Here is a 22963-nt window from a genome sequence, read left to right on the forward strand (position 1 = left end):
TCCCGCTGGAGCCACACTGCTGCAGTGCTGTCCAGGGCCACTCCTGGACATGGCACGCTGAGGTACCGGAGGAAGGTGGAGACAGGGCTAGGGGGAAGCCTCAGATATTCTCATGGGGGCCCTGAAACAAACATGAGGAAGTACTTCTTCACCAAACGCAGAGTCAACCTGTGGAACTCATTGCTAGGGAATGTTGTGAAGGTCAAAAGTGTAGTTGGGTTCAAACAAGAATTAGATAAGTTTCTGAAGACTACGTCCATCAATGGCTATTAGCCAAGATTATCAGACACCATGCTCAATAAAGCATGGAACAACAATTTTGAAGAATTGTAATTGCGGGATCCACCTTTTTTCCTCTCACAGGCATGACTCACTCCTGTTGCTGAGGTTAAAGCAGTGTGTTTTTGTTTTGTTTTTTCACGTTGCTGCAGATATTTCAGTGAGATTTTTGTAATCTCTCCTCATGCCAACTGACCCAGCAGCAGCTTGAGGGCAAAACACCACGTAAAGCTCATCAGCAACAATGTGTTTTATATTATAACAGGGTTTCACTAGTCTTTACGAAATATCTTAGCCCATGGCTAGTGACCATGTTGAAAACTGATTTTGCAATCTCAGACCCTATTTATTCAACCAGTCTTTTAATGAGTGAAAAGTACATGCTCTCCAGAATGAACATTGTTTATTTGCCAAATTTCAATGTTACCAGTGTACAAAATGAGATGTGAACTGGAGGGCAATACATTTTTTAAATGGAAATTGCAGAACCTATATTCAAACTTAACCCTACCACCACCACCACCACACACTCATCTGAGAACAGATATATCACGATCCTTTCAGCCAAAGAAAGAATACCTGAAAGTTGTAGTATAAAAAAAAGGAATGAACTGCTCTGAAAGCTCCTTACTCACAGTATTCGTTGTCACGTGAGTCATGCAAGAAGAAAGATTTTTGATCAGGGTGTAAAAAAGAATAAATAATTTTTTAAAATATCTAAGCCAAATAAAGTCATACAATGGTTTTATTATTAGCAGCAGACTCTTTCTCAGACCGTATTTATACTAAAAAAATTGTAATTATTTTATACACTGGTGCAATGGTACCAGTGCTACCAACAGTAAGCTATAACACAGAGCAACCATTTTTCCTAGTATAGAAATACCCTTAGTGCCAGCTCAGTGGCACAGCAGCAATATGCTTATCTGTCATGGAGAAGAGCCCATTTGAACAGGACAAAGGCAGAACATGGAGTTTAACATGTTTAGTCACATGAGGAGGAGAAAATTCTGGTCAGATGGGTGAGCAGCACATTCCAAGAGAACTAATTACTGAAAGAGATTAGTGGATGCAATGGCGGAGGCTGTGTCCTGCCTGCTTGGTGGTAGGATGAGAATCACTTTGGCTGAAATAATTGGGGAGATGGGAGGAAAAAGTCTCCTCCTGAATGATAGCATAGTCTTAGTTTATGTTCCAATTCCTGGGCAAGGGCATGCTGCCAGAAATAAGGTCATTATAGCTCTGAATCTAAAGCTTTTGGTAACCCAGCTATAGCAGGATTTATGTGCCTGTGTTTTACAGCCTGGTTAGTATATTTCACTCATGCTTATCGTCTGGTAACGCACACTTCAAGGCTATCGTGAATCATCACGAGTTAAATCTTCTTCAGTAATTTGGAACAGTTGGTTTAAAAATAAATAAAATACAGCAAGCAAGGAATCAACTAGAAAGTCTTTGTCCAAGGCAGAAATCTATCACTTAACCCTTTCTGACCCATTCCCTTACTTTACTGTCAACAATATCCTGACTGGCATTCTTCCCATTTATACTTATTTTTATTTGGCTCAAAGTTGAGAGCCCATTAGTGAGAAGATTTTTGAATCTGATTCAGTCTCAAACAGACTCTCTTGATATACAGCACAATGAAAACTGTAGTTATAAGAGAGGATATACCTGCAATCTCTATCAGGAGAGGTTGGCTACAAACAGTTGGAAGCAGCATTTTCTTTAGGTGGAACAAGGGATTATATAAAAAAAAACAGATTCCCACTAGATAATCTACATTTTGTGATGGGTCATACAGGACATCACCACATAACGCTGTAAAGCTAAATATCATATCACTTTTGTGCTGGACTCTCATCCAAGTGTATTCGCTGCCATGAAAGTATTCTGTAAAAATCAGAGTTGTATCACATTGTGGAATGTAGCAGGCATGGCACTGAAGAAAAAGGTGCAGCAAATGGCCATAATATGTCACTGTTAAATAGTATTCTCACACATGGGATTCTGAAACAATTACAAGAAAATTTCTCACTGCTTACCGGAAAATGTCCTTTCTTCTCATAGGAAGCTCTAAATACCCTAGCAATGGTCCAAATACCCAAGCATATCCCATTGCCCGGGATTTTCCACCTGCATCATGCTATGAAGATAGAACCAACTCATCTATCAGAGGCAGAGGGGAGTGCCCTCTGCTATGCCACAAAGAATCTTCCATATTGAGTAATTATCACAGCCAAGACTACTTGTGTTGCAGCATAAAAGGAATCAAATAACTGAGGCTACGAATACCTTCCTGACAAATGTCCTACTACAGATCATGCAAATATTATCACATCTTCCAATGTACACATCTGCCCAATCTTAATCCATAATCTGGAAACTAATTCCCCAAGGGTGAATTGGATTTGTGGACTTTCCTCCTAGATGGAAAAAAATTCTCAGCTAAGTATAAAAACACGTTTCCATTTTTCTGTGCAGTCAGGTCCACAGAGTCTAAAGTAGGATTCTTTTAAGTAGTGTGGCTTCAGGGAGGGCAAAAGGAAAAGTTAATCCTGTCTACATACAACATTTATAGTCAGTCTCTCCTCACTGAGGAGCGACTGCTTGCAGGAACCTTTCAGCAGAATGCAGCATCCACTGATGCTTGTTGAATTTTTGAAGACATGAACTGATGACCATGTAGCCATCCTGCAAATCTTTTGTTATGAGATCTTGCATAGGATCTTTCTGCTCTCAGACAGTGTGTCCTAAACTTGCAAAGGGGTACAAGGCATTTGGACTTGTAGACCTCTGAAATTGCCCATCTTACTGATCCAGAAAAGCATGCTTTAAAAGCCCCCCTTCCCTTGGCAGATGGATGGTAGTGAACTAATAGGGCATTGCTCAGAAGCTAACCCAGGAAGGGTTTCAAGAGCACCCCTTCCTGTCTGAGTGCAACAATCAGAACCTCTGCATATATCAGGGGCAGAGGAAGGAATATTGAGGTGTTGCAAGCCACATAGCAAAATGTAGGAATTCCCAGTGTGATGACCACATCTAGGATCTCTCTTGTGAAACAGGCAGAAGCTGCTGTGGCTTTCAAGGCTACAGAGGCTGCCTTGAAATTTCACCTCAATGAGGTATCAATTCTAGGGTATTCTTCAGCAAAAAGCCCTTTCAGCAAGGACAAGAGGGTCCAGAGGAAGATGTAGAACTTGCAACAAACTGCCTCAGAAGTGTTTCAAATTATTCAGTGCTATGTAGCTTATCTTAAGTGTCCTCTTCTTGGGGCACAAGCAAGAGAAGCCAATTTGTGCCTTTCCCTTTTCGCCAGGCTTGTCTGGCATTTCAGGGCCTCTTGTGGTGCTGCAGAGGCACAGAATTAAACTTGTCTGCTCTGTCTGGTATGCACAGGTTTGGTTCTGTCCCCAAAGCAGCAAGTATGCTGAAGGCACACTGGACAAAAACCTGGCTCCACTGAAGTCAAAGGCAAAATTCCCATTAATCTCAACAGTCAGGATTTCAATCATAGTGAGGACCTGCAGACCTGCATGCATAGAAAAATTAATATTTTAAAGTTATGTAATGAGCTTTCATTATATTTGATTAAATGCCACTGATGAACATACTATCTAGCAATATACGTGTTAGCATAATAATTCATTACTAAGTTTAGGGACCTGAAATCCCTTCGAAAGACTCAAAGATCTACATAATGTCCCCAGGTACTGAATTTTGCATTGACTCTGGTTTAGCTAAAATCTGTGCAAAATCACATACAGAGAGTGTTCTTCCTATTGGCCATAAATTCAAGACTCTGCTCGTGAACTGTTCATTTCACAACTAGAAATAACTCGCTCTTAAAAAAATCTGTTCTTGATCTGTTCGGCCTGTGTAGGGCTGCTGGACACCAAACAACAGGTGATCGGAAATGTCTTTTTCCAACTTTGGCTAGCTAGGAGGCTATACCCTTTTCTATCAAATGTGGATGTAGCAACAGTGGTCCACACTTTGACACTTCTAATGCAGCATGATTTACCTAGGATTGCAGGAGACATCCTGCAACTTGTTATGGAGCCTACCTACCACACAATACAGTCATACAAGAACACAACATATTGGGTCTCTGAGTTTTATGGCTTCTCATTCAGTAACAAAATTGTTTCTTGGGTTTTTTTTCCCCTAATTTTTAAAGTCCTCAGTGGATTAGGGCCAAGATATCTTAAAGAACCATTTTTCCTCCAAGACACACCTTGACAGCTCTGGATCAGTCACAACATAACTCTCCAGAGTCTGAACATTCTTGGCTGCAGGCCCTTGACCATCAGAAATTAGAATGAGCCAGAGTCTTGGCACCTTTTGGACACAACACATGACCAAGTGGTTTGTACAAGCCCTCCTGTAATAATGGCAATGTAATGGCTGCCTATGCTTTGCCTTAAAAACACAAGTGAGAGAAACCCCTTCCCATACTGGAAAGCAGTAAAGACACTGGAGGAAGGGAGAGTGTGAACTTTGAATAAATGTGGCATCTAGATAGCATGGCAGAGAGTCCACATAAAGGCAAGAGAGAGACTTCTTATTTGGGGAACCTCAGAGCACACACATGAAGACAAATGTACAACAGTTGAGGCCTTCAGGATCCTCACATGAACTGTGTGTGCTTCTAAGTTCAGAGCTGGCCCAGGATGGAGGAGTCATTTGACATAAGAGATCTAGGGCATGATGGCTTTTATAGATAATCACTAGTAAAAAATACATCTTAGATTTCAAATATGACTAAATCCATTAAAGCACAAATTCATACATAAAAAAATTACACTGTAATTGAAAAACTCCAAGTCATTAAGGTATAATATGTCTATGCAAATTGTCATTTGCAGCATGCAGTGAATATTCAGACCTACCTGCTCTAGTTTAAAGATGTGTTGGTTAAAGTAGTGCTGTAAGCGTTCATTAGCAAAGTTAATGCAGAATTGTTCAAAGCTGTTATTTTCATAATCTTCAAACCCAAAGATATCAAGTACTCCAATGGACAAAGTCTGTAAAACAAAACAAAGTATGTTGCTTAGAAAAATCCGATCAATTAATGTACTATGAGAACATCATTCATGATAGAAAGCATACAAACAGAATGAAATCTATTGAGTATAACGATCTGTAATCACTGCTGTAACTATTAATATTATTCCACGATGAGGGCTGTACATAAATCAAGGAGACAATACATAATTTTAGGCACTAGGTTAGTTCTGATTTACTAGAAGGGAATACTTCAATGTACTTTCTTTTGGACAGAGACATTAAATTCCCTCCTGTTTGTAGTACTCCATCCCACACTGAGCTGATAGCACACTTTTTGGTCTAAATAATAATGTGCTCATCTGGCTTTTACTTACAGCTAAATGAATTATCACCTCTTAGGGGAAATCTGAATACAGTTCCAACCTACTCCACTGGATCTAAGACTTAAAAGCTTTCACCCAATGGAAAAAATTACTTGCACCATGAAGGGTAAACCAAAGGGATGTGCTTATTTGGACTCCCTGAGTTAATTTTGTAAATGGTTACACTCCAGCTGTGAACATTTCAAAGTAATATACACACTGGAGGGGTTTATAAATAAGTAATGCACCACAATAAGCGAGGGGAAAGGACTCACTTAGGCAATGCCACAGAGCAACTCTCTATAATATCAAACCTGCATGACACAACAGATCAGAAAGTATATACAAGAAAAGCAATTTAACATTTTTGCTATGTGATTATGATAGGTCATTCTGTGCAACTCTTCTGATGCTTTTTTTTTTAAAAATAAAATAAATGAAAAAAACAAACAAAAACACTTATCCCCATTGCACTTTAGCAGGGGATAAAAGTGCATGTATGACATGGAAAGAGAGCAGCACCAGCAGTTCATGGTGAATTGCACACTGAAATAACCTATTACAAAGACAGATGGAAAGAAGACAGCCCGGTTAAACCATTACAGGAAGAGGGCTCTGGTCACACAACAAAAAGAATAAGAACCATGGACCAAGCCTAAGCCTCAGCCTCTGGCAGGGGAAAAAATACACCACCACCTGTCGTAGTTACTAACCAAATATCAATCTTACTGCTCTGATCCACACGTAGAATTTTAGGAAATTCTCCCATCATTACTCTAGCACCAGTGCAGCTCCAGCAGCGCTAGCAGCAGTGAGTAATGGAACAGATTGACCACAAGTTTTTTTTACACCACTGTGGTCTGACCAGATCCCAGTAGGGTCAAATGATACAGTGGTAAAATGCTTCTTCCCTAGCTGCCATGGTGGAAGAACACTAAAATATCAGAGTAGATACAATTGTTATGCACAGATATAAAACCATATTTAGAGCCAATCATGCCGCAAATGGTAGTGTGGAAATGGCCTTAGATTCCAATGAACTAAATTAGTGGTTGTGTAAATAAAGTCATCTCATTGCACTGCAAATCATTTTTTTGAAAGAACATTAAACAAAATCCGTGGTTATCCCTAGTCCATCTCTCCAATTCCTTTCCTCTGCCATCCCATGTCTCCGTCTCGCTTGGCATTCCAACTTCCCTGCTATCATTCCTCCTCCCCCCAATTCCAACATTACCAAATAGATTACATGCCTCGATCTGTTATGATATTTTCAGTAATTTGACCAAATGCCTGAAAGTTTTAATCATTTGGCCAAATATTCATGTGAAACAATAGTTTGACCAAAGGACTGAAATTTGCAGTCTCTGGACCAAACAACAACAGACAGAATGACTAAACACACATACATTCACTCCTCCTAGAGGATTACAAATCTTCCTGCCATTGTTCTACTCAGATATAGCAGTCCCTTTGCTCTCTATCAAGTATACCTATATACACAGTCCTGGAATGTTTACTACAGCTTAACAATAGATTACATGATGGACTATATTTTTATTTACTGTTTTACATGTACAGACACCTTAATACAACATATTTTGAATATTCTTTGTAATAAACATAACAGCTTAAATAAAAAATGTTTTACATATATTATGCATATGTAAATAAGAACAGAAACATGAGACAAAAGTCAGTGTTTCAAATATAAGACCAATCTTCTAGTAGCCACTTGCACTTCCTCCTGTTTAAGTAAGGAAAGATTCTAGTGTGATGTATGCTTTTAGGGCTACAATGTGAAATATTTCACGCAAGTTCTTTAAATAGGTGATAAGTCTTTTATTTTCATGTAAAGTAACCACGCGCGCCCACAGGACACATGCACACAGGAGTGTATGTGTTAAAGAATGGCAAGAATTTTTAAAGGAAAAAATTCATGGTAAATTGCCAGCTCCAGTTGCACTCACTCTCTCATGAGCAGTATGTCAAAATCCTTTGGATTAAATTAAACACTGTTGTGCGAGTCCAATTAACATTAAATACAAATGGATCCTTCAAGTTGCCTTCCAAAAATAATTTAATATGGAACATTTAAGCATGATCATCATTTCCTTATTTCTAATGCCTGTTAATTTACCCTAGCTGGACTGTCAATAAAATACTTATTATAGCTATTCCAGCTATAAATGAAAAAAAAATCTATTTAAAATATTCTCTTTTGATCTTGCATTGCTATTAAGGGCTCCAGTGATCAGTCATACCTCCCTACTCTGAGCACCCCATGAATCTCCAACTTGTAAAGGAAAGAAACAACAATGTAAAGTTAATATCCAAAAATTCTCCTTTTTAACAAAGTCAATAGAGACATCAAGTTGAGCACACAGAATGGGCAATGCAGTATGCTACAGTGATTGCCGCACCGGACAAGACAGAAATTTTCTCAGATCTCTTCTAACACATCATCAAATGGATCAAACAATATAGCCACAGATTGCTGGCTCTCACTTTCTGTGATGCTTCAGCATGCATGCTGTTTATAGTTTTAAAATTGGCTCCAAACTGTTTTTTGTGTGAGAAATTCTATAGCCGAGCCAAGACACTCAAATTTTAAAACAGTCCTTTACTTTTACAATTTCATGCAAGGGAGACTAGAGCAGAGCTCTTCAGCCCACCAGTTCATGTTCGAAATCGCTAACGAAAATGCTCTTTTGGGATGTAAATGCATCACCACGTTAAGCCACTCCCAAAAGAAATGCAGTTCTGCTTAAGTTAGTCTTGGATTTGACCAAATATCTGAAACACCACCTGTGAGTTTCACAACCACTTCCCTGTTTTCTGCTCCAAAAAGGGGAATGTAGCCTTACTACAGCTACTCAGAATGGTTAAAAAAATATTTTCTATTTATTAAACCAGCACTTCTACATATATACTATTGTTTTTTCCCCCAAAAAAGTACTCCAGAGGGGTCCGCATGAGTTGTATCATCCTATCAAGGACAGAGTTTGTCAAATACCCCAACCCCAAATGTGTATTTACTGAGTAAACAATCAAATAATTTTTCTTCTGTTGACTAAAAAACAGTTCTTCTAATATGAATGTATTCGTGTGCGAAAACAAAAATCTCTCAGTCCTCTCTGTGATGAGTGCAACACTGATAGCAGGTATAATGAAAGACTTTCTAGTTGTTCTCTGATGTAAGGACCTTTGGCTCGGGAAGCGCCCTCAACATCACTGGAATATGCTTAACATTTCCTTGTATGGACTTCACTTTGCATGTTCCTTTATATACATATACATACTGCATTTTTAAACAGATGAACTGAAAATTCAGTTTGCAATACAATATTTAAATAATGAAATACAAATTCAAATAATTTGTACCTCTTAAAATTTCTGAAGTTCCTGTTTCAAGTTTGCTAGCTGCAGTCTTTATTTCAGCATAAGGTTGCCATGCAGAAAGCATGCACAGAAATAAAGAACAGTTACCTGTTCCGTAACTGGCGTTCTTCAAGATATGTTGCTTATGTCTATTCCACAGTAGGTGTGTGTGCTCGCCATGTGCACTGGTGCTGGAAGTTTTTCTTTTAGCAGTACCTGTACTGGGGGAGCACTGCGGCAAACCCTGGAGTGGCGCCTGTATATCGTGCTATAAGGGGGACCGTGCACTCCCCCCACCCTTGGTTCCTTCTTGTCGGACAACTCCAACAGAGGAGAAGGAGGGCGGCGTGTGGAATAGACGTGAGCAACAAATCTCAAAGAACGCCAGTTACGGAACAGGTAACTGTCCTTTCTTCTTCAAGTGATTGCTCATGTGTATTCCACAGTAGGTGATTCCAAGCCATACCTGCTGGAGGTGGGTAGGAGTTCATGATAGGTCAGGATGGAGTACCACCCTGCCAAACCCTGTGTCATCCCTAGACTGGGAGAAGATTGCATAATGCAAAGTAAACATGTGAACAGAGGCCCAAGAGGCCGCTCTACAAATGTCTAGGATAGGGACATGGGCTACGCAGGCACCTGATGAGGCCTGAGCCCTCGTCGAGTATGCCCGGACAATTGGTGGCGAGGGAACTCCTGCCAGATCATAGCACGTGCGTATGCACGAGGTGATCCAGCGGGAAAGACGCTGGGTGGAGACAGGTTGCCCTTTCACCCACTCAGCCAAGGCAACAAAAAGTTGCGAAGATTTCCGGAACGTCTTGGTCCGATCCAGATAAAAGGCCAGCGCTCTACGTACATCAAGCGTATGGAGACAGCGTTCCTCGTTGGAGGAATGGGGCTTAGGGCAGAGCACAGGAATAGAGATGCTCTGTTCCATATGGAAGGCGGAGCCCACCTTCGGAATGAAAGCTGGGTGTGGGCAGAGCTGGACTTTGTCCTGTGGAAGACCGTATAGGGGGGCTCCGAGGTCAAGGCCCTGAGCTCTGAGACACGTCAGGCCAACGTGATCGCTACAAGGAAGGCTACCTTTCATGAGAGGTGAAACCATGAACATGTGGCCAGGGGTTGAAAGGGAGGACCCATGAGTTGGGACAAAACTTGTTTCAAGTCCTACTGTGGCACAGGGGATCTAGCGTATGGGAATGAACGGTCAAGGCCTCTCAGGAAATGGGAGGTCATAGAGTGGGAAAAGACCAAGTACCCTTGCACTGGTGGGTGGAAGGCCGATATGGCCACAAGGTGCACCCTGATGGAGGCGGATGCCAGTCCCTGGATCCTAAGGGACAGGAGGTAGTCCAGGAGACTACCAAGCTGGAGAGGCACGGAGGAAGGGAAGACTCCCCGCTCACTCACCCACTTGGAGAAACTGGACCACTTCGCCAGCATGGTCCAGGTGTGTGGACGGTTTCCTAATTTCCAGGAGTACCCACCTTACCTGCTCTGAACATCTGCCCTCCTCCTCATCTAGCCACAGAGCAACCATGCTGTCAGGTGGAGCGCGGCTAGATTGGGATGGAGGTGGTGGCCCCCATCCTGGGAGAGGAGGTCTGGGCAGAGTGGCAGCATCCTCAGAGGGGCCGTCAAGAGGCAGAGGAAGGTCCCATACCAGTGTTGGCAGGCTCACACTGGGGCTATGAGAATGATTTTCACTTTGTCTGCTTTTACTTTCTGCAGCACTTTGCTGATAAGGGGGAACGGCAGGAAAGCGTAAAGAAGCTGGCCCGAACACTGCAGGAGAAACGCATCGGATATCGCTCCCCTCCCCAGTCCTCCCCTGGAGCAGAACCGGGGGCAACGCTTGTTCTGGCAGGTTGCAAAGAGGTCAATCTGGGGAACTCCCCACTCTCAGAAGAGCCAATGAGCGACCTCCGAGTGGAGAGACCACTCATACTGGGGGGAGAAAACTCTGCTGAGGAGATCTGAGGGAGATACCATGAGCTATACAGAACTCTCATAGGCTCCAGGCTTCCCAGCAGAGGGCTAGGGAGCGAGTCCCGCCTTGCCTGTTGATGTAGTACATGGCTGTGGTGTTGTCAGTGAGGACCCTAACCACCCTGCCGCGAAGGTGCACGTGGAAGGCCACGCACGCCAACCGTACTGCCCTGAGCTCCTTGACATTTATGTGAAGGGACAAGTCTGGGATCAACCACGTCCTTTGGGTTTGCACGTTCCATGTGGACTCCCCAAACCAGGTCCGACTCATCGGTCACTATGTCCATAGATGGATTGGCCTCCCAAAAGGGAACTCCTTGCAGCATGTTGCTTGGGTAAGACCACCATTGAAGGGAAGCCAGAATAGGGGACAGAACCATGAGGATCTTGTCTAGCCTGTCCAGGGCCTGGGAGAATTGGGAGGCTAGCCAGAGTTGGAGGGGCCTCATTCGGAGCCATGCATGGCAGACCATGTACGTACATGCCGCCATGTGACCTAGAATTCGAAGGCATGCCCTTGCCATTGTCACCGGGAAAGCCGTGACCGAGGCAATGAGACCTCTCAAACCTATCCAGGGGGAGAGAGGCTGTGACCCTCGAGGAGTCCACCAGCACCCCAATGAACTCTATGTGCTGAACTGGAACTAAGGTTGATTTGGTCTCTTTCACCACTAGGCTGAGACCGGCACCTGTTGACAGGAGCAGCTCCACATGGGTCTGTACCTCGGAATGAGAGTCAGCCTTGAGAAACTGGTCATCCAGATATGGAAAGATCTGTACCCCCTCCCGCCTGATGTAAGCAACTACCACAGCCATACACTTCGTGAAAACCCTGGGTGCCATGGATAGCCAAATGGGATGACCGCAAACTAGTAGTGGTCTATTCCCACTAGGAAACGGAGGAAGCGCCTGTGCCCCTCAAAAATATGGATGTGGAAGTACGCATCCTGAAGGTCCAGGGCCGCATACCAGTCCCCCGGGTCCAGGGAGGGGATAACAGAGGCCAAGGATACCATGCGGAACTTGGAGCGAGCTAGAAAATGGTTTAGGCTCCGCAGGTCCAGGATGGGCCTGAGGCCACCTTTGGCCTTCGGGATCAGGAAGTGCCGGGAGTAGAAACCCTTGCCCTGGAGTTCAACTAGTACTCTTTCCACCACCCCCAGCTGTAGTAGATGTTCCACCTCCTGCCTTAGGAGGTGGGCATGCGCTGGGTCCCCAGGGCCTACAGGGGAGGGCGGGTGGTTTGGAGGGGTCAGGTGAACTGCAACCTGCGGCCCTTGGAAATGGTGCTGAAGACCCACTGGTCCAATGTGATACGGGACCACGCCATGTGGAAGACAGACAAACAGTTGCAGAACACAAATTTTATTAATTAGGGGTTCTCCCTGGGAACAGGCCCAGTGCCCCTGAGCAAATAGTCAAAACCATCTCTTTCCCTGCCTCTGGCCCTTAAAGAGCCCAGGCTGCGGAGTGGAGTGGGACTGCCTCTGAGATCAGAGCTTTTGGTCTCTCGGTCTCTTATACGGGGGCTCGTGTCTGCTCCTTGCAGGTTAAGCCAACGGTTGCGTTTTGGCCTTGTCCTTAGCTGGAAGGACACAGAGGCCCAAAGTCTGCAAGGTGGTGCCGGAATCCTTCATCCCATGCAGCCTAACATCTGTCTGGTCCGTGAAGACCGCCTTCCCATCAAATGGGAGGTCCTGCATAAAGGATTGGGCCTCCGTCAACAGTCCAGACAGGAGTCACAACACCCTGCGCATGGAGATAGCCGAAATCATCGAGTGGGCTGCTGTGTCAGCTGCGTCTGACGCCGCTTGAAGGGCCGCTTTCACCTTCGCCGCTCCCTCTTCTACTAGCGCCTTAAAGTCCTTCCTGTCCTGGTCTGGGAGGAGAGGTCAAACTTAGGCAGAGACTCCCACACGTTAAAGTCATATCTGCTCAGTAAGGCCTGGTGGTTAGCTACCCTGAGCTGGAAGCTTGCCGAGGAATAAATCTTTCTACCAAAGGAGTCCAGTCGTCTGGTGTCCTTATTCTTGGGAGTAGGTGCAGGTTGGCCCTGACGCTCTCTGTGGTTTACCGACTCTACCACAAGCGAATTAGGTTCTGGGTGGGAATATAGATACTCATGGTCCTTGGTGGGCACAAAGTACTTCTTTTCAGCCTTCTTGGAGATTGGCACCAAGGAGACAGGAGTTTGTCACAGGGTGTTGGAAAAGCTGGCTACACCCTGGTGCAGGGGCAGACCCACACGGCCTGGTGCTGAGGGAGACAACACGTTAAAGAGGGAATCAGAGGGGCCCTCCATTTCCTCAGCCTGCAACTGAAGGCTGGATGCCACTCACTTTAGCAGGTCTTGGTGTGTCTTAAAATCCTCCTGAGGGATTGGTGATGGAGGCGCCATTATGGTGTTGTCCGGTGCTGGGGAAAGAGCCGGCACAGAGCTGTAGGCCTCGGTTGGTACCGGGGGCGGGATCAAGACCCAGATCAGAGTCTGGGTGCGGCTCCGCCGACTTGCAGCCTGCCGATCTGTCTCTTAGGCGGCTGGATGAGGCTGATGGAGCCTGAGACACTCCGGCGACCAAGCGGGCCCTCGTCAGGGCAGGCATTTGTGGCCACGGTGCCCACTGGCACCACTGTCCCTGCCATGGGGCCCCTTGCCACTGACCTGTCTGAGGGCCTGGTGATGGTAGCTGTCCCGCGCGGGCCGAGGATGGGCAGCTGGGCGCCGAGGCCCGAGGTCACCGCTGAGCACACGGTCTCATGGGAACGGTATGAGCAGAGGTGCCTTCCTTGGGACCTGGACCTCAAAGTCAAGGAATGGTACCTGCCTGAAGAGCTGCTTCAGTACCCATGCCGGCGGCGAAATCTCCAGTGCTGAGGCATCGCAAGAGAATCTTGAGCGAAACGTCTAGTTGAGCAGGAACTGGAATGAGAACGACAACGCCTATCCCGTCGAGATCAGATATGGGAGTCGCCGTGGTGCTCCCCCAGTACGGGTACTGCTACGGGGAAAACTTCCGGCACCGGTACGTGGTGAGCACGCACACCTACTGTGGAATACACATTAGCAATCACTCGAAGAAGAATATGAACTTTTGCATGCAAGTCTAGCCTTTATCTTATTTTTAAGTTCAATTTTCAATAAAGAAACGAAAAAGCAACATAAACACGACACATGAATATGTAGAAAATGACTAGTACAGTAACACAAGGCTAGATTTTACAAATAAAACCTAAATTTTGCACACAACCCCCGCGGCCGAATTGCCGCCGAAGACCCGGAGCGGAGGAAGTTCCGGGTGCCCGGGCCCCGTGAGAGTTTTCCAGGGCCCCAAGAGCAAGTGAAGGACTCCGCTCCAAGGGCCCCGAAAAACTCTCATGGGGGCCCCTGTGGAGCCCGGAGCAAATTGCCCCACTTGTCCCCCCAGGCGACCCTGGACTCATACAAAGCCTAACATATGTTAAAAGGTAAAGAGAAATCAATAAGAGCTATTTGAAAGCTTTAATGCTATAGCTGATACCAGAAGGAAAATCTATGACCTCATTAATAAGAGACAGATTTGAGACTTGCAAAACAAAAAAGGTGATAATCTTATCAGCAATGGTAAAACAGCTAAAAGGTATAGAATCAGGAACACAGGAAATGAGGAATACACAATAAGACCAAGTGACTCATACTAAAACTGATAAAAAGCAGAACTCCTACAGAAGGAGGACAGAGCTTACAGCAACTCAAGACTTAGGTCAGGGACGGTAAACTACAAATTCTAACTGCCAGCAAGCAAGAGAAGCCAACCCTTACTTTTTTTTTTTTGTACAGAATAATTCATTGTACATTTACTAAAAATGGATCAAAGGTCTGATCTAAGTCCTTCCAATAAGGGATTTGAAAAGCACTGGAGGGACAAAGATTATGTATTTGATACTAGTGACTGAGAAGGTCCAAAATAGAAGCCAGTGCAATATACAGCATAAACCTACCTATTAGGATATGAATATTCTCTTCTCTTTCCCTTTTCACTGGTCTGCTGACTCAGGCCAGATGATGGGGGATACCAGCAAATGACGTCTACCACTGGTAATGAAGGTGTAGCTTTTCTAATCAACAAAACTACACATCTTATCCATAAGGTTTGTATTTGTTTCAAATACAATAAATTAGACCCCCAGTGGTAAATGTAGGAGAGAACTGCAGGGAATTTTAGAAGGACTCTGATTAGGTTGACCAGAAGTTTTGGTTTATAGGGAATGCCCAGCTGGTTTTACTGAAAGTGGGGTTTTGCCCTGATTTCAGTAATATCTCAGAACATTTTGTTCCCTACTGGTGGCCGCATATGTCTTCATATGGCAGTGTGAGTAAAGCAGTATTTTTATCCTTATTTCATGCTACACTAAAGCTGTACTTCTAAGTAGGTGATTGCTTTCTTCTGCAGCCTCCTGCATGAGGCACTCCAAATCCCCAACTACAAAAGCAGCACAATAGGCCCAATCCGAGCCAAGGTGGATGTTCAGGTCTTTGCAGTCCAGCAAGAAGTTAAATTTTCAGGACAGTTAGGCAGAGACATGAACAGGTGAGAGAGGGATGGAAGCCTAAAGTATGTCTACACTGCAAACAAAGGTGTGGTCTTAATTAGGGTTAGCTAACACAGCAACTCGACTTTTAATTTGTGTTATCAACTTCAGTTCAACCAAGTACCCATATAGGCTTTAACTAAAGCTAAAAGCCGAGCTGCCATGTCTTCATTGCTGTTTTAATCCAAGTTAGCTAACATGGGGTAAGAACATACTTGAGGGCACCTCTTCTACTCTGGGACTTGCACTGAGCTGTAGCAGGGTCCTCACAGGACATTGCTGTGCAGCAAGCTGCTGTGCTATACATTCACATCCTGACTTGCCATGTAGACAAGCCCTTCAAAAGTCTTCTAGCTATTTTGTGCTAACTTCCCTGTGAAGACAAAGCCTTAAGCTCTGTGCTTCAGTTCCACTACTCATAAAATGAACATAATACATAGTTCTACTTACCTCTCTGGGGAGTTGTGAAAGTGAATCTTAATAAATAAAGGTTTGGAAAATGCTTTGAAGTTGAAAAGTGTTATGTATCAACTTATTTTTAAGTATTTCTATTCTTCATCCTGATGTGCTGCCATAAACAAACAGGTAATTCTTTTATAGTATTCTAGCTAGGTTCAGTAAGACAAGTAATAATGTTCTAGCCCAAGTATGCATACAGATATTGAAGAACAGCTAGTGTTTTAAAACTTACTTTTAAAAGAAGTAGTGAATTAATCTGGTTAATATTTTAGATATCCATTCCCTTGACAATAAAGCAAATTTATATGCTCTCCAAATACATAAATTCCCTCTTCAGACAGCCCCGAGAAAAGCTTTCAGACCCTTGGAAATTGTACAGAATGTAAAATTTACAGTAAAATATCAAAGTGAGAGAGCAGCCAGAAGAAACATAGTATGTTATCCATTTTAACAAACTTATATGCCAACATAGTCACCACCACATATTAAACACGTATTTTTACAAAAAAACAAAGATTTGTGCACACAGACCATAATTATTTTCCTATATAAATTACAAGCATTTCTATGCAGTAAAATAATGGGTCAGACATATGTTAAGTTCTGTAATTTCAACCAATTGTACAGTAGGATAATTCAAATGCAATGTTAGCACTTAGCTAAACAATCATTCTTTGGCAGCCATGATGTCAGCTAAGACATATGACCGAGAATTTCTGCTGGTCTGTGCCAAAAACATAAAAGCCAAGGGAATTGGACTAGCCGAATGTGTGCATATATTTATTATTTATACACATGTGCATGCAGACACACACTTGCATCCTGTCCAACTTTTTTGAATATTAACATTCAATTGATATGACTGGTTTGTTAAAAGTGTAATCAGAGATTTCACTTGATTTAATAAAATCATTAGAAATGACAATGTCATGGTTAAAGATGCTCACTCTAACATGTTTCAGAGTGGTAGCCATGTCAGTCTGTATCAGCAAAAACAACAAGGAGCCCTTATGACACCTTAGAGACTAGCATATTTATTTGGGCATAAGCTTTTGTGGGCTAGAACCCACTTCATCAGATGCATGAAGTGAAAAATATAGGAGCAAGTATAAATACATGAAAGGATGGGGGTTGCTTTACCAAGTGTGAAGTCAGTCTAACAAGATAAATCAATTAACAGCAGGATACCAAGGGAGGAAAAATAACTTTTGAAGTGGTAAGAGAGTGACCCATTACAGACAGTTGACAAGAAGGTGTGAGTAACAGTAGGGAGAAATTAGTATTGGGAAAATTAAGTTTGCAAATTGATACTGGACATTCTCTATGCAAACGAATAAATGGACACAAATCTGCCCTCAGGAATCATAACATTCAAAAACCAATAGGAGAGCACTTCAGTCTCTCTGGTCACTCAATAACATACCTAAAAGTGGCAATTCTTCAACAAAAAAACCCTTCAAAAACAGACTCCATCGTGAAGCTGCAGAACTGGAATTAATTTGCAAACTGGACACCATCAGATTAGGCCTGAATAAAGACTGGAAGTGGTTGTGTCATTACAAAACCTAAACTTAAATCTAAACCTCACACTTGGTAAAGCAACCCCCATCCTTTCATGTCTTTATACCTGCTCCTGCATTTTTTTACTTCATGCATCTGATGAAGTGGGTTCTAGCCCATGAAAGTTTATGCCCAAATAAATTTGTTAGTCTAAGGTGCCACACGGACTTCTCATTGTTTTCACTCTAACATATTAACATTCTGTTAAAGAGAGCTCTGATTGTACTACTGTATAATGTTTCTCTAAACACAAGTTCGTCATTGTAATGATTATTGTATTGTCTCAATATTTACATGGCAAGGGTCTATACAAATGTTAAAACTTCCTAAATAAATGAATAGTTAAAAATACACCCACCCACACCCTTAGCTTTCAATAAATATTCAAGAGTTGGGGCCTCTTTAGGGCAAAAGAAAATATTTATGTACTGTTCTTTAAATCAATAAAGTAGAGCAACCCTATTAACAATGCCTTCAAGTAGTATTCACACATCTAGCCTCTTTCGATTTCCTTTTCAACAATATAGGGTGCTATCATTCTGCAGCATCCTTTTAAATGCATGGAGATTGGCATTCCTTTTCAGGGGCACATGTCTTTTTGTGTCCAATACAAAACCTCCCCCGATCACAAGTTACTTCAAGGCCTAAAATTCTCGACACAATTCATGACCCGTTAAGATCTGCCCCCGACTCACAAAACATCACTTTTAAAAAAACAAAATTATGTGCTCATTCTTTAAATGTTAACATTAATGTTGTGCAAGGAAAATTTTACTCCCTTTGCCAGGCAATTTGCCATCAATTGTTTGGGTAATGTTTTACCCTGTAGTTATATATTTTACAAGAGGAAGTTTCCAGCCTGACAAGCTGACAGGAGAATCCAGATGTTACCTTAGTGCTTTCCTCCACATCCTTTGTATTCAAAAGTGCATGATTAATTCGAAAAACTATCCAATCGAACAGGGCGCTGTACAATGATTTAGCCATGGAATTCCGCACAGTCACAGCCTAGAAAAAATGAAAATAATTATTAGAAATACTTAATTACCTGCATTAAAACTGGTTTACGTAATAATAAAGAAGTTGTGTGTCCAACATCCATCTTTATTTTAGAGAACACTTTTATCTTCATTATGTGCTCCACTGCTCCTGAAGCACTTTGTGATTTGTCTTCATTACCAGTCTATTCAATCAAACCTGAACTATGTCCCCTGAATTTGGCTGGTTTTTCTCTGGTGGATGATACAGGAGGCCAGCTTAAAGAATACAATAAATGAGACAGATGAGATCTGAGCCTTGATGGAATCACTCAGCTTCCTGAATACCTAAAACCTGCTGGCTCCAAGCCGGGAGTTGCAAATCACACTTATAAGACCCATCTACATTGCATAGTTCTTGTGGTGGTGTGTAAAGTACGTACACAGTAAGCACTGCTAGCACAGCTATAAACAGCATAAGACGGTGAGGTACTGCTTAGGTGAGTAAAGACATGCCTGTGGCCTTTGAGTATCTGTCCAGGTATATACCCTACATGGCGCTCTACAGCCCAAGCACTGCCTCTCCTATCTGCATTGCTATTTTTAGCTGTGTAGCATCCTGCTGCTGGAGCCTTTCCCCACCACTGGGAGAGATTCCAGCAGCCGGGAGCCAGTGTGGACACTGCTTGCTTTTCACTGCAGCATCTAGTTATACATACTCTACATGCCACCAACATTGGCCTGCAGAGTAGACATAGCCAAATGCAGGTTTACTGCTCTTCAAACAGCAATCACAGAATAAAGAACAATACTTCATTAGAAATACCATCCAAGTCGTAGTGTTCTTTCATCCATGTCACAAGGGATTTCACTTGACTGACAGTGGTTAAAAAGCAAGAAAGTAGTAAGATATCAATATGTAGTTTGTTTTTTCCAAAAACATATGCTCTCTGAAACAAACACTTAGGTACTGGGCAGGAAAGGAGTCAATAATTCACACGCTGAGGTCCTACTGACATTAACAACCTGCTGAAGCTATTTTGGCCCTCAGTTTACAATTCCTTGGCTTGAATTATTACCTTGCCATTTATTCAAAGGCTGCTGTATATGTTAATTACTTTAAATGTTATGAAGCGGTTGGTGAATGTGGCATTAACTCAGAGCTGTTTTTAGCTATGGTGCAAGTAAGAAAGAATATCAAGCTCTTCTGGTGAAAGAGACAGTCTCTCATCAACAGGAGAGTCAGAAACACCCATTTTAATCAAAAGCCTTAAACTACAACTGTAATTGCTAGCTATTATACACAGCACTGCAATGCTTCGCACTGAGTGAACTTTCAGAATACGGCACTGAGCATAAATGGGATATATTTCTTTTCAAGCAGGCAATGAAAGTTCTGTCTCAATTTAACAGATAGGAGAGAGAAGTTATCCAAAGAATTTACTGTTTGCCTGTGTCATCCATCCTTCCTACCTTCCTGGTGGGGGAGGGACAGCTCAGTGGTTTGAGCACTGGCCTGCTAAACCCAGGGTTGTGAGCTCAATCCTTGAGGGGGCCGTTTAGGGAACTGGGGTAAAGATCTGTCCGCGGATTGGTCCTGCTTTGAGCAGGGGGTTGGACTAGATGACCTCCTGAGGTCCCTTCCAACCCTGATATTCTGTGATTCCTCCTGTTCTCTACATAGAGATCTATGTCCAAAAGTTTGCAAGGATAAAAACTCACCTTCACTCAACCCAACTCCAGCCACAGTGCATTACAAGAGTGGCCTCATTTCACCAAGACAGTAATCAAAATAAGAAGGATCACTGGATTTTCACTACTGTTTCAATGGAAGCTACCTGTTTTTTTCTTTGAGTACTTTATACCAATATCTTTCACTATAGCCATGTGCTCTTGGGCCAACTCTGAACCCTTACTTGCAGTCAGCCAGGGCCTCTCTCTCACTCACCAGATGGCATTTATGAAATCAACAACATCACCTCCAGATACTCAAAATGGGTAAATCTGAGGATGGCCCCAAATACGCAAATGTGTGCGAGTCTGTACAATACAGCAAGTAACAAATCCTGCCTTGGCTATCTTTTGCTAAATGGCAATATACCACAACTATCTCATAATCAAAAAGAAAATTAAAAAGTGTCAAGCAAAAAGAATGACTTGCCAATGCCAAAATAAATGATTGTTCACTTCCAAAACTTTGCGTATGACAAAAAATACAAGCAATGAAAGTTAAGGAAATTTGCTGTACTGAAGACCAGCTCTTTCTATGCTCCCATCTTAGCACAATCCAATAGTTTAATATTTGTTTTGGAACCTGACTGGTTTAACAGTTAGTTTATCAAGAATCCTATAAACAGAGCTTTACATTTTCTAAGCAACGTGTATACTCTTTACTGAAAATTCAGTTTTGTACCAGTTTTTTTTTTGGCATGAATTTTCCAAATATTACTCAGAAATATTTAAACATATTGAAGTGTTTTCAAGATAGATTTTGGTAACCCTGTCTTCTGCCTCATTTTACTAAATCTGCTAACATTGGAAGCCAATTCACTAATGCTGAACTACACCGTATCATGTCCCTCCCAAGATAAATTGATGGAGGAAATCAGAGATGGTGACCAAGATGATATAACATTTCTTACTGTTACAAAGATTTGTTCTGGAGTAGCCTTACTTCAGCCTTGTCTATTTTACAGTGAAAGGTGAAGTTTCTTCCTACTGCAGACCATATGAGGTGCACAGAACAACTCCTCTTCCTTTGCCCACCTTTTCCCTCCCTGGCAATGGCATAGTTAAGTATGTAGTAACCCCACCATAGCCAAGTTACCTAAGTCCTGTGAAAAGGAAGTAGAGGAAGGGCACAAGAAGGCTGCGCCTTTTCTCTCAAGATGAGCCTTGTTACTGTGCAGCTTAGCAGCCACATAGGAGAGTACTGTCAATTTATTATCCTCTAGGACCCAGGCACAATAGAATACTGTCATTTGTGGATCTAGATCATGAAGTTTTCTACCTGAATTTCTAGGAGTCTTGGGTTCTACAGGTTTATAAGTGAACTGGTAGAAAGCTCCTGGCACAGAAGTGTGTAAATATGCCAGAAAATGTGTTAGTGAAAAATGAAACAAGAATTTAGTTTTCAATTTTATTGCTCCTTATCAGACAAATTTTGTTCTCAATTATACGGTCTTAAATCAAGAGTAACTCCATTGACAGCAATGCAGTTACATTATATTTGTACTGGTGTAAATGAGAGCAGATTTGGCCCTATATATTTCTCAGAAGCAGGCGGATGCTGGGGTTTTGCAGAAATTTCGGATTTGTTCTCTGTGGGCCTTGTGAGATGCAAAGAATTGAAGAAAAGTTCCTACACACTCTTCTTAAGTATGCCAAGGATGAAGCAGAGAGAGAGACACCCTCCTACAGAGCATCAGTGATGCATGGGTAAAGGAAGTTCTGTATTGGGAAGACAAATAGTTGTAAATGATGTAATTTACAGACTTCACTGCCAATTTTTGGAATAGAGGTTACTTTCGTATGTAGACACACACATGCATACAAGTCTATTAGAAAGAACTGCATATATTTTACATAAAAATGGGATGTGGCCATATATTTGCCCATTAGTCCGGAAGTAACAGCTATTTCTAAATTTTATGGAAGATATGTCCCGTGAGTCTTTAGAAGGATAACCAACCTCTTAGTGGAGAACCTCTGACTTAAATCTACTAGGCCTCATAACTTTGCTAGGAAATTCTTCCATTTTAAAGCCACTGTTTTGTTGTCCCATACACACACACCTTTCCATGTCAGTTTTCCCCACTGTATATGAAAAATGTATCAAATGTCAAAAGAGGGAGAACCACAACAAACCCAGATGGATTACTAACTGTGGTCATGAACTGTATGGGTACATCACACAGCAGTAGTTTTTCTAACAGGAAAATCTCAAGTGGCTTGCAGCATGAGGGAAAACACTAACTCTTAGATACAGTACAGGCTCAAAAGTATCAGAATGGAAATGAGGCTCTTTATTTACATAAAATATGAATCAGGCTCTTTATTTACATAAGTGTCTTCAGGACCAGTCCTAATCCATAATACCTCACTCAATTTCACTCAGTTCATGTAAAGAGAGTAATGACATTTGGAACAAACTTTCCCTCTTCCCCATAATAAGATAGTAAACTATATAATATAATGAGGCTTTTATTTAAAAGGAGGAAAGATTGCTGCTGCTCTTTGAGCAGTGTGATTAAACAAGATTTGCCTACAGGATTTTTGGAATTTGCTTGGAGAACAAGTTTCCATTTATTTTTCTACTTTGTCACTTATTAATGTCAGATGTTCTAAATGCATTACTGTATGCTACAGCGGAGA

The 22963-nt window shown here is 42.4% G+C and overlaps 1 protein-coding gene across 7 annotated transcripts in view; it reads right to left on the reverse strand.

Moving 5' to 3' along the window:
* Positions 1–22963, reverse strand: part of MYO9A (myosin IXA) — a 455555-nt gene that overhangs the window by 154616 nt on the left and 277976 nt on the right. For all 7 annotated transcript variants that reach the window (XM_030576852.1, XM_030576855.1, XM_030576857.1 and 4 more), the window contains 2 exons: positions 18504–18620; positions 5172–5306 (listed from right to left, as the gene is read on the reverse strand). In XM_030576852.1, coding sequence (XP_030432712.1) covers positions 5172–5306; positions 18504–18620 — 252 coding nt within the window. The remainder of the gene's footprint in view (positions 1–5171; positions 5307–18503; positions 18621–22963) is intronic.

This window comes from Gopherus evgoodei, chromosome 10 (genome assembly GCF_007399415.2).
Source record: "Gopherus evgoodei ecotype Sinaloan lineage chromosome 10, rGopEvg1_v1.p, whole genome shotgun sequence".
Classification (NCBI taxonomy): domain Eukaryota; kingdom Metazoa; phylum Chordata; order Testudines; family Testudinidae; genus Gopherus; species Gopherus evgoodei.